The sequence below is a fragment of the Pan troglodytes genome, chromosome 18 (genome assembly GCF_028858775.2).
Source record: "Pan troglodytes isolate AG18354 chromosome 18, NHGRI_mPanTro3-v2.0_pri, whole genome shotgun sequence".
Lineage (NCBI taxonomy): Eukaryota > Metazoa > Chordata > Mammalia > Primates > Hominidae > Pan > Pan troglodytes.
Window position 1 is genome coordinate 19,976,507 of NC_072416.2, and position 12,319 is coordinate 19,988,825.

The 12,319-nt window shown below is 49.7% G+C and overlaps 1 protein-coding gene across 2 annotated transcripts in view; it reads right to left on the minus strand.

Annotated features, from left to right (window-relative positions):
• XYLT1 (xylosyltransferase 1) overlaps positions 1 to 578 on the minus strand; it is a 367,139-nt gene extending 366,561 nt beyond the window's left edge. Inside the window, exon 1 of one of the 2 annotated variants that reach the window (XM_009430383.5) lies at positions 145 to 578. In XM_009430383.5, coding sequence (XP_009428658.3) covers positions 145 to 504 — 360 coding nt within the window. In that variant the 5' untranslated portion in view covers positions 505 to 578. 2 annotated transcript variants of the gene reach the window in all.
• Between the last annotated feature and the right edge of the window lie 11,741 nt (positions 579 to 12,319).

A 12,319-nucleotide genomic window follows, 5' to 3' on the forward strand; every position in this document is an offset into this window, starting at 1 on the left:
GCTTCCCGGGGCAAGAGGCGATGTGGAGTCGGTAGGCTTGCAGAGTCCCAGTCTGATGACCGAGTTCAAGGGCTAGGGGGGCGTGGGGTCGGGCTGCCTTCCTCCCTCCCTCGCCGCGGGGCGCGAGCCGAAAGGGCATCTTACCAGAGCCCGGGCGGGCAGCGCCCCCCGGCTGGCCGGCTGCTGTCCCCGCGGTTCTCCGGGGCCGCCTCCCCGCGCCCGCGCCTGGGGCCCCCGTCCTCCTCCTCCGCCGCCGCCGCCGCCTCCTCCTCCTCCTCGGGCTGCAGCCGGCTCGGCGGGCAGGTCCCGGCGCTCCCGGCGCGGGGCCGGGGGCGGCTGCTCCCCGCCGCCGACCGCTGCGCCCCCGCGGCGCTCCCCGGCCCCGGAGTCGAGGCTGCTGAAATTCCACACGACCAGCGTCTGCAGCAGCAGCACCGTGAGCGCCGCGAGCAGCGCCGAGTGCGAGCGCCGGGCCAGCCTCCGGGCGCACGGCGCCGCCACCATCTTCGGAGCGCGGCCGGCGAGCGAGGCGCGGGGACCCCGGCACGCTCCGGGCCGCCCCCGCGCTCCCCGCGGCTCCCGCGGCCGCCGGCTGCCGCTCGGGCTCCCGCTCGGGCCGCCGCCGCCGCCGCCGCCTCGGCTCGCCGCTGCTCCTCCTCCTCCTCCGCCGCCGCTGCCGCCGCCGCCGCCGCCTCCACCGCCGCGGCGCGGAGTTTTCAGACGGGCAGGGACCCGGACGTCACCAGGAGGAGGAGAAGGCGGGGAGGCGGGAGCGGGGAGGCCGCGGAGGGGGGCGCCGGGCGCGCGCTCGGGGACGGGGCGCGCAGGGAGGGGCGGGCGCCTGGCCCGCGCGGCGCCCCCTCCCCACACCCCTGTCCCCGCTGGAGGGGAGGGTGATGGGGAAGGGGCCGGGGGGACGCGGGCCGAGGCGGAGAGGGCGGGGCCTGGGGGAGGAGCCGAGGGAGGAAAAGGAGGAGGGAAAGGAAGGGGGTGGGGGCGATCAGAGAAGACAGACACCCCCCAGGACGTAGTGGGAGTAGGATGGGGGGCGAGGGGGACAATTCCCAAGGCGGAAAAAGAGAGGCAGGGGCCGCGAAACAGGGGACCTTTGGTTGAGGGTGGGCCCGCTCAGAATCCAGGGGAGGTCAGGAAGAGAGGGGGTCCCGAGGTCCTGTTTTCCCTGTGGGCCGCTGGAAGGAGGCAGTGCGTGGAGGAAGCTCCTAGCCCCGGAGTTCGCGGTCCAGGGATCTTCTGTCGGTACCAGACCGGTTGGCAGGTGGACACGTGAGAAACACTTCAGGAGTGTCAGAGCCACAGTCTGATCCCTTCATCCTGGGCTTGAAGCGGTGGGGAGGAGGCTTTGGGTGAGTTTCTGGAGTTAATCAGCACAAGCTCTGTGAGTGACTCCTGAATCACACACAATCCCCGGTGCCAACGATGTACTAAGTGTTCACTGAGTCACTTCTCTGGTCCCTGAGGACTCACAAGCCAAGAGACTCCAAACCCAGTTGGCAAGTGGTATAGCGGCAAAAGGGAGACCCGTGGAGTTACTCAACCTTCGCAGGATGCAAGCCCCAAAGGCTGGCCCCGCAGCCTCCCAGCGTGTCCTTTTCTCCATCCATCCTGAAGTCCGCCTTCCTGTCTGCACAGGGCCCAGGTCCTGGGGAAACAGGTCTTGCTCTTGAAAGTGGAGTTCTTTCCCATCCTGACTGGTCTGTCCCGGTGACCTTGAGCCAGGAGGAGGAGGACTCCTCCCTGAGCCCAAGCTTTCTCCTCTGTCGTTTAGGCAGAATGATCCCAATGGACTCAAATTTCATCCCGAGCCTTCTCTGACTCAGTCTTTCCGGTTTTTCCCTCCCTTGTCCTCTTGCCCAGGGCTTTATACACAGCAGCGCAGAACAGTGAGCATATGGGATGGCGTTGGTGTCCCATACGGGACCTAGCACTCTGGGAATACAACAGCAGATCAAATCAGTTTGTGAATCGAGGACTTGGCGTGAATGCTTCGCATCTTGTCTGCTGTGCTTTTTCACCTCATCCTAATTTACAAAGGGAAGAAAGTGGAGTGTAATGAAGGCTCATCAGACAATGAGGCAGGGAGTGGGAAGAGATTGTTTCATCCACTCCACAAGCATCCGTGAATACAAAGCTTGTGTCAGACACTGGGCCAGGTGCACACATCCAAAGGTGAATGAGGTTTAATCTCATCTTCAGCAAGCCTGAGGTCTAGAGAAGCCTGATGTGGATGTTAATCATTAAAATATGGTGAGATAGGCCTGGGCGCGGTGGCTCATGCCTGTAATCGCAGCACTTTGGGAGGCCAAGACAGGAGGATCACCTGAGGTCAGAAGTTCGAGATCAGCCTTGCCAACATGGTGAAACCCCGTCTCTACTAAAAATACAAAAATTAGCCAGGCATGGTGGCACACACCCCTGATCCCAGCTACTCAGGAGGCTGAGGCAGGAGAATCGCTTGAACCCAGGAGGCAGAGGCTGCAGTGAGCCGAGATCACACCACTGCACTCCAGCCTGGGTGACAGAGCAAGACTCCATCTAAAAAACATATATATAAATATATATTTTTTTATATATATGTAATATATATTATATATTATATATAATGTATATAATAAATATATTATATAATATATTTATATATGTACATATAATGTATATAATATATAATATATAAAATACATATAATATATATATTTATATGTAAATATATATAATATTATATATATATATATGGTGAGATAAGCATTGCTATAGAGATGTGCAAAAATGCTAAGGGTTCATGAGGGCAGGATGGGAGTAAGCGCCAAGAAAATGCTTTCTGAACCCATGTAATTAGCCAGTCCACTTGCCTGAACAAGAAAAGCATAAAATGTATGCTAGTGGGGGTTCTAAACTCCAAACCAATCAACCTTAGTTGTATCTAAAGCTTAGCCAGGCATGTAGCCTGGCATAGAGGCCTTCCCTTTGGGCCCAGCACCCCTAACCAGGAGTAAAAGACCAGAGGCAAGTTTCTAGGGCCACCAGTCATCTGTTTATCAGTTGGGGATATTTTGTTTACAAGCAATAACATCTATTACTAACAGTAATAAGACTTAGTCTATCTTTTTTTTTTTTTTTTTTTTTGGACACAGTCTCACTCCATCACCCAGCCTGGAGTGCAGTGGTGTGATCTCAGCTCACTCCAACCTCTGCCTCTTGGGTTCAAGTAATTCTCATGCCTCAGCCTCCTGAGTAGCTGGGATTACAGGCATGTGCCACCACGCCCAGCTAATTTTTGTTTTTAGTACAGACGAGGTTTCACCATGTTGGCCAGGCTGATCTCAAACTCCTGACCTCAGGTGATCTGCCTGCCTCAGCCTCCCAAAGTGCTGGGATTACAGGCATCAGCCACTGTGCCCAGCCCGGTCTGTCTGAAAAATATACTTTACTGGATCATGTAGCTGAACATTGCAGAGGAAAGGCTTCAGGTGAGGTTTGATCTAGCAACTCACAATTATCACCTGGGATTCCTTTTCTTTCCATCTCTCCTCTCTGCTTTCCATGGAGTCTACCTTATTCCCTCTTGATGTCACACGATGCCTGGCCTCAGCTGCTGCGACCACTTTGTATCCTGTGTTCATTTCTAGCCCAGGGAAAGGAGGGTCAGTATTTCCCAGGATTTTCCTCAAAGGTTCGGAGATTTTTTTTCTGATTAGACCAGTCTTAAGTTCTGGGTCACTCCGAGACCAATCAGTGTGGCCAGGAAGTTAGAAAATGCCGATCAACTTGGCCAAGATCCCATATTTCACCTCCGCCATTGGGGTGAAGCCAGCCTCCCTGTAACAACTTGGATGCCCTATAGAGATCAGGGTCTGATGGGAAAGAAGTAGGTGCAGGGAACAGATTCCATCATTTATTCCACGCAGCCTCCCAAGGTTATATGACCTTGGCCAAGCCACCTCCCCTCCCAGGACTTAGATTTCTTTAGTGCCAAATGAGGGGTTGGAGGAGACAGCCCCCAAGATTTCACTTGTTGCCAGAACGCTCTCTTAGTGTCTCAGCAGAGCTTCTCAACCCAGCAGAGGCTGCTCTGGAGCCTCTTGGCAACCCTACCCTCTGGCTCATCTTTGCTTCAAGGTCTCTGGCCGCATTTTCCCCGTTAGCAGCAATGATGTTATCTGCTTCCTCCACATCTCACATTTAACCACAGTCTTTTGGGGCCCACCCTCTGGCTCCACTCCCTCAGGGGCCAGGGGCTTAAGGAGTGAGGTTAAGGATCTGGGCTCCAAGTCCCTGGAGAGAGAGTTGTTTATCTCAGACTTATAAAAAGCCATGCAAGAAAGAGGTTTAAAGGCTCCAGGCGGGTTATGGACGCCATAAACAGCTTATGTGATGGTTTTAGGATGAAATATCACCCGAGATCGAAGAATAGGAAGGCAAGCTTCTGGGGTCACTGGAGCTGTCTTCCTGCACCTCAAGAATCTTTGGGTAAGGAGGTGAGACAAAGATGAGATCAGAACAGCGGGTGGCTTGGAGTGGGAGAAGGGCGTGAATTTTGACGAATCTGCAGTGCACATGTATCTCAGTACCAGGGGGCGCAGTTGGTTTGGGCAGTGCCAGAACCCCTGGGAGCAGGGGTCGGGCATCATGTCTTCTAAGCCAAACCAAGCAAAAGCAGCTACTTTGCATTCGAAGGGGCCCCGGCTTTGGCTTCCACTGTGGTGTAAAAGCGAGACAGGCAGAGCTTGATGTATAAGACAGAGCCGAAAGCACCGCCTGAGACTCCAGCGGCAGCCCTAGCAACAGCAGTGAGAGTCCTTAGAATTTTTAAAGCTCATTCAGTCATTCAACAAAGATGTATTGGACCCTATTATGTGCCGGACGTCATGCTGGGAAAGCAAACTATAGGCGTGTAGAAGATTTCCTAAGGAACTCTGCTCTTAAAATATCGTTCCTAATCTCACTTGACCAAGAGCCAGAGCTCTGAAGAAGCCCCAGACTGATCTGTGGGATTCCCTCCCCACCTCCACCCCAAATCTTGTTTCATCGCCATTTTCCAGTGAAGGGGGGAGTAAATCAGTTAATCAGTAGTTTTCAGCTCCTAGGTGTGCCCAGCACTGAGCTCGGGGCTGTGAGAGAAAGTGGAAGGCCAGGGGGAAAGGGTTCTTCTCTCTCAAGGAGCTGTCAAAAGAGGTCAGGGGACAAGACAGGCGCGGGATGGGGTCAGAGGAGGGGGCAGCCACAGCCGAGTCAGTGTGCAAAATGGTTAAGAGTCAGATTTCCCAGGTTTACTCAGCTCTGCTACTTTTTGACTCGGATTTTAAGTATCAGTTGTTTACCTCAAGGCCTCGGTTTTCTCATCTGTAAAATGAGGCTGATAAAAGGGCCATTCTCATAAGTTTCTTATAAGGATTCAATGAGATAATCCATAAGAAAGGCTTTTTCCTATAGTGACTGACACATAGTAAGTGCTCCGTAAATGTTAGATGATATGTGTTTTATTTATTTTTCTTCATTTATTTGAGACAGGTTCTCACTCTGTTGACCAGACTGGAGTGCAGTGGCACAATCATGGCTCACTGCAGCCTCAAACTCCCAGGCTCAAGCAATTGTTTGGCCTCAGCCTCTCAAGTAGCTGGGACTACAGGTGCACGTCACCACACCCACTAATTTTTTATTATTAATTTTTATTTTATTTATTAATTTTTATTTATTTTTTATTAGTTTTTATTAGTAACAGTAGGGCACTGCCAATTATGAGTGTCCAAAGGTATCCAGGGCTGCCTGGAGAAAGTAGCACTAAAACCTCATCCTCGACTTTGATAGAAGATTGCACATACCCCCAAGGGTTAGGACCAAGTCTCATTCATCTCTACTTTTTCTGGTGCTTTGCACAGTGCAGGGCACTGAATACATTTTGGGGGTGGAATGAACACTGATCTATGTATGGGGCAGGTAGGAATGAGCCTGGGATGCTGGCAGGTTGGAACCCCATGCTTACAAGTTCAAGGAACCCAAGTTCAAACACCATCTCGGCAACTTGTTAGTTGTGTGATGTTAAGCAGGTTAGTTAATGTCACCAAACCTCGATACTCTCAACTGTAAGTAGTGAAGAAAAATAATACGTATGTTTTAAGGCTGGGGGGCTGGAGGCAGGGAAATGGGGCAGTGTATATAGCAGAGTGTCATACAGTTTATACAAAATGATAGCACCAGCCAATCGCAGTGTTGAAGGAATATTAGCCTGGTTGCATTGGCAGGGTGGTCTGTAAAGCAATGTTCTCCCCTTGCCTCAATGCTCCTGCCCCAGGTGCCAGAGAGCTAGGGCTGGATATGCCTTCTGCATTTAAATAAACTTCAGCCTAAGAGTTAAATTTAGCCAAATACATTCTTTTTTAAAATTTCGATCATGCATTTATTTCTTTTTGGTTTATTAGAGCCTGTTTACACCCAGACTCTACAAATTTTCCTCTTGAAAAATTAAAAAATTCCCCCTACGTTTCACTTCTGCATTGAGACAGAAATCATGAACAGGTGGGTCACCTGTTTCTGAGTGTCAGTGAGTGGTACGCTGAACACCCTCCCAGCCCACTAGGAATCCCAGAGTCTCTCCAATAAGCATTTGCAAGCGCAAGGATTCCACGTGGAGGTCAGAGGAGCCAGGACCTCGAACGTCCCTGGAGCCCCACTCACAGCATGCGAGGTCATAGACAGACAGGCATCACCTGTACTCTTTCCCTAGTGCAAGAGAAAGAAACAGCCTCTGATCAGACCACAGGCATAGGCAGGTGACAAACCCTGCCAGGAGCCCAGCTGTGCTTCTGCTGAAATCCGCAGGCTTCCAGGCTAATCATCTACCCAATGCATCAGCAGAGGGAGCTCTAGGTAGTAAATAACATTCCTCTGACTGCAGAGTTTCCCGTAAAAAAAAATCTGGAGACAGCAAAGGAAAGCGAGGTCCTATGTGGAGAGGGCACCTATCATGTGTGCAGAAGAAAATCACATCAATTTGCAAGAGTAGGGTGTTGGGGCAGGAGTGGGAGATGGGAAAGAGAAAAGAAAATCAGAAAGCACCACATTGCTTAAGAGATGATCTGAATTTGTTTTGTCTCAGCACTTTGACCTTCTGAGGACTCACAGCCTCTATGCTACCCTTGCAAGGCTCTGATGTTTGAAAAGGGGACGCAGTCCAAGTCTCAGACTACACTGGCAGACATTTTTTTTCTTTAAATGTTGATTGTGGGCTGGGCGTGGTGTCTCATGCCTTGTAATTTCAGCACTTTGGGAGGCCGAGGCAGGTGGATCACTTGAGGCCAGGAGTTTGAGACCAGCCTGGCCAACATGACGAAACCCCGTCTCTACTAAAATGACAAAAATTAGCCAGGGATGATGGTGCATGCCTGTAGTCCCAGATACTTGGAAGGTAGTGGTCGCAATGAGCCAAGATTGTGCCACTGCACTCCAGCCTGGGCGACAAAGCAAGACTCCATCTTAAAAAAAAAAAAAAAAAAAAGTTGATTATATGTGTTATGGGTGCCTAATCTAACCCCTGGGGCCATAGGCTTATTTATGACTGTGGCAATGACAAGGATGACAATGATGACGATGATGGCAATAAGAGCGAACATTTATTGAGCACTTACTAGGTGCCAAGCCGTATATTGAGGACTTCAACAAATCATATTCACCAAATATTTGTTGAGAATTGATTCAATACTTAGGACAGTGTTCATGCCAGGGATTCATGGGAATTCATCCACGGATAAGACACAGAAAGTCCCTCCTGTCATCAAGCTTGCATTCTAAGGAGGCAGACAGGTCAAGATAAACAAATATATAAACAAGTAATATCAGAGAGTGATAAATGCTATGAAAAAAATAAAAAGAGGCTGAGCATGGTGGCTCACGCCTATAATCCCAGCACTTTGGGAGGCTGAGGCGAGGCGGGAGGATTGCTTGAGTCCAGGACTTTGAGACCAGCTTGGGCAACATAGCCAGGCCTCTTTCCTACAAAGAAAAATAATTTAAAAATTAGGGGTGGTAGTGCTCACCTGTAGTCCTAGCTACTTGATTCTTTGAGCCCAGAAGTTCAAGACTACAGTGAGCGAGATTGCACCACTGCACTCCAGCCTGGGTGTCAGATAAAGACCCTGTCTCTAAAAAAGAAAGAAAGAAAAAGAAAAGGAAGCTGACTTGCTAGAGTGACTAAAATAGGACAAGGGGAAACAGGCTGGTCAGGGCAGACCTTACCCAGACAATGACACTGGGGTGTTGATAACCTTCTCAAGAAATGTGACTGTTTAACAACTCTTACTCCATTTATGCATCAAGCATCATCTACTGACTGAACAAATAACTGTAGATCCATTTTTCAGATGTGTGATATATAAATGATGCTAAATTCATTGTCATTCTTTGGGCATTTTGGATTTTCTTAAAGTGATTAGTAATAACTATTTGCATGGTCATGATGGGAGCTATGGAATGGGTTAGGAAAAAGTTCACCAAAAAAGAAAAGAGTTAAAAATATCCATCTCACCAAAGAAGAATTGAGAGCAACTAATGTATTAGATCTCAAATATTTTTGGTCCAAATACTTTTTTAATTTCTTAACTTTACCCTCCTCACCCCTCTCAAAGGTTCTGTATGCCACAGATGTTTCTATTTAGCCCCCGTATCTTTAAGTCAGCAGGCTGAGCCCCGTAGTCCCCAAATCACCTCTCCCATCTTGTTTGTAGCTTTTTCTCTGCACCCCAATGTCAACCCATCCTGCACCTATTGCTATTTCTCTCTGTGTCTCTCAAATCTCTTTTACCTGAACCCCTAAGAATTCTATTCCACAAGGGCTAAGTGTACGGTGTTGGGGGCGGGAGTGGGAGATGGGGAGGAGGGAAGAAAATCAGAAAGCACTACATTGCTTAAGAGATGATCTGACTTTGTTTTGTCCCAGCACTTTGACCTTCTGAGGACTCACAGCCTCTGTGCTTCCCTTACAAGGCTCTCCTTGCACCTGCCCTCTAAGAACTCTATTCCACAAGGAAAACAGAAGTTCACTGGAAGCCTGTTTGATATGCCAGAGTCTGTTAGCTGCTTCTCAAATACCCATTCTTCCTTTCCTGTTTGGTCAAGAATTCTGCTTTTAGTTGGGGTGACAATGAGCCCAAACCAAAAGCAACGGTTCTTAGCCTTCCTGTAAGTTAGGAGTGATCAGAAAGAAGACAGCAGATACAATTGGTAGAGCTCCCAGGAAATCCTTTGGGGTGGGAGGGAAGATCCTAAATAAGTTGGGATTGAGTGCCCTTTGTGCCTTGCCATTCCCATTGTTTTTTTTTCTATTCTTAACTTCAGACAGGGTCTCACTCTGTCACCCCAGCTGGAGTGCAGTGGTGCAATCTCGGCTCACTGCAGCCTCGACCTCCCAAGCCCAAGCAATTCTCCTGCCTCAGCCCCCCAAGTAGCTGGGACACAGGCACATGATACCACATCTAGTTTTTGTATTTTTAGTAGAGATGGGGGTCTCGCCCTGTTGCTCAGTCTGATCTCTAACTTCTGAGCTCAAGCAATCTGCCCACCTCGACTTCCCAAACTGTTAGGATTACAGGCATGAGCCATGGTGCCCAGCCATCATTCCCATTCTTTTGGACTGGAATGTAGAAAGGATAGCTGGAGCTCCAGCAGCCATCTTGTGACCATGAGGACAGAGGCCAGTACTACAGGTGGTGAGCCAGAAAGAAAGAAGCAGCTTGGGTTCCTGGTGCTCTGCTGTCTCCGGCCCATCCTTAGACTTTTCTTCACACCCAAGAATGAGCCCCATATTAGTTGGAGCCACTCAGGCTGGGTTTCTGTGTCTATAGCTGGTACAATGACGTGTCTGATAGAATGAAACAGTCTAACTGAAAGAAGCTCAGGGATAGAAGTGGGATTTGGGAAGAGCTGGAACCAGGGACCCAAACACAGAAGTCACCCTCTTTATCTCTTGCTCTGCTTCCTTCTGCCTGCTTGATTAATTCTCCCTCCTGGCAGAACAATGCCGTCCACATGGTAAGAAGCATAACTGCCACAGCTCCTGAGTGCCACACTGTACAGCCTCCATAAAGGGACAGGTTCTCCCTCTAAGGCCATGAGCCGCAAGCGGGTCCTCAATGCTGTCTCATTCGCTGCATTTTGCTGGTCTTGTCACTCTCCCAGGCATGAAGCCACCAGCTCTCTCTCCCCTCCTGCCTCTGACTTTCCTCCTTCCCCACTTGCCTGAGGACCTTGCTTCCCAGGTTGACAAGGGAGGGGGAAGGAAGCTTCCCACCAAGCTCCTGCCATTTAATTTCCCCACTTTTCTACATCGGTGTCGCGGACTGTTTTTGTGAATGAACTTTCTAGGCTCCAGGTTGAGACCCACTCCTCCATCTGCCAAAGAGACCCCCCCTTGTCTTACCTATCTGCGGACATCACTCCAACACTTCCATTTTCTCCTTCCTTTATCATCAGTTCTTCCTCCTGAGAGCAGCATTTCCTCTAGCATTTGAATTCCCTGGTATTTCTCTGGTTAAAAACAAAAGTTCTGACCAGGCGTGGTGGCTCATGCCTGTAATCACGCACTTTGGGAGGCTGAGGCGGGCGGATCACCTGAGGTCAGGAATTTGACACCAGCCTGATCAACATGGTGAAACCCTGTCTCTACTAAAAGTACAAAATTAGCTGGGCATGGTGGCACATGCCTGTAATCCCAGCTACTTGGGAGGCTGAGGCAGGAGAACTGCTTGAACCTAGGAGGCGGAGGTTGCGGTGAGCTGAGATTCGGCTGAGCTGAGATTGCACCATTGCACTCCAGCCTGGGCAACAAAAGCGAAACTCAATCTCCAAAACCATAAAATAAAAAAAGTTCTCTCCTGGCCCCACAGCCCTCTATAGCTTCGATCTCGTGTTTCTCTTTCTTTTGCAGGAAAACTCCTCAAAAGCATTGTCTAGCTCACCGTATCTCCAATTCTTCCCTTTCCATCTTCTCCTAAGCCCTTCTAACACACACACACACACACACACACACACACACACACACAAGCTACTCTTAAGCTCATCAGTGACCTCATTACCAGATTCAATAGTTACTTAGCCTAATGCAACAAAGGTCACAGTTGTCCCTTCCTTCCTCCTTATTTATTTATTTGGCTTCCAGGATGCTGCTCTCTGGGTTCTCTCCTATCTCACAGCTGTTCCTTCTCAGCCTCTTTGGTTAATCCCTTCTCTTCCAGCTGTCCTCTCCCCTTCCTTACCCCAATTTTCTGTGCTGGCTTTTCCCAGGCTTTAATTCCATAACTTTTCTTCTCCACCATCCAGATGCATGGCTGTAAAGAAATCCTCTAATTCACGTGTTTATATTTCCAGCCTGTACTCCTCCCCAAACTCCAAGTTCATGCACTCAGTTGCTCACCCAGCATCGCCACTTGGATGTCTAATAGACATCTCTGTCAAGAACTGAAAAAGGGGCTGGGGATTTGACCCTACTTGCAAACTAACAAGGTATTCTGCCATAGCTTCATGAATTCCAGCAGAAGACATGAGACTCCTGGATCAGAGACAAAAGATCCTATTACCCACCTCATAGCAGGCAGCATGAGCTTCATGTTTCCATCAGTTCCCTCCCTGCATCCCCCACCAAGTCTCTGGGGTGGTACAGAGGGGGTCAAGGCAGATGCTCTACACATGACTGAGAAACCTGGAGTTTTGAAAAACCCTGTATTTTATAATGAGCTGCAAGCAAATCTGCTCAACCTTTGCCCCAGAGGGAGACATTATCTTTATTAGCCTGAATAGCAAACAAATCTGCCCTCTGCCCAGAAGGGAGACACTATCTCTGCCTACTAAGGCTGTTCACAATACAAATATGAAGTTTATATGCCTTTTGATGTCTTGAAAAGGTCATCCGGAGGCCAGGCATGGTGGCTCATGCCTGTAATGCCAGCACTTTAGGAGGCCAAGGCAGGCCGATCACTTGAGCCCAGGAGTTCAACATCAGCCTAAGCAACATGGAGAAACCCCATCTCTACAATAAATACAAAAATTAGCTGTGGCCAGGCATGGTGGCTCACACCTGTAATCCCAGCACTTTGGGAGGCCGAGGCGGATGGATCACCTGAGACCAAGAGTTCAAGACCAGCCTGGTCAACATGGCAAAACCCCGTCTCTAGAAAAAAATACAAAAAAAGTAGTCGGGCTTGGTGGCGGATGCCTGTAATCCCAGCTACCTGGGAGGCTGAGGCAGGAGAATCACCTGAACCCAGGAGTTGGAGGTTGTAGTGAGCCGAGATTGCCCCACTGCACTCCAGCCTGG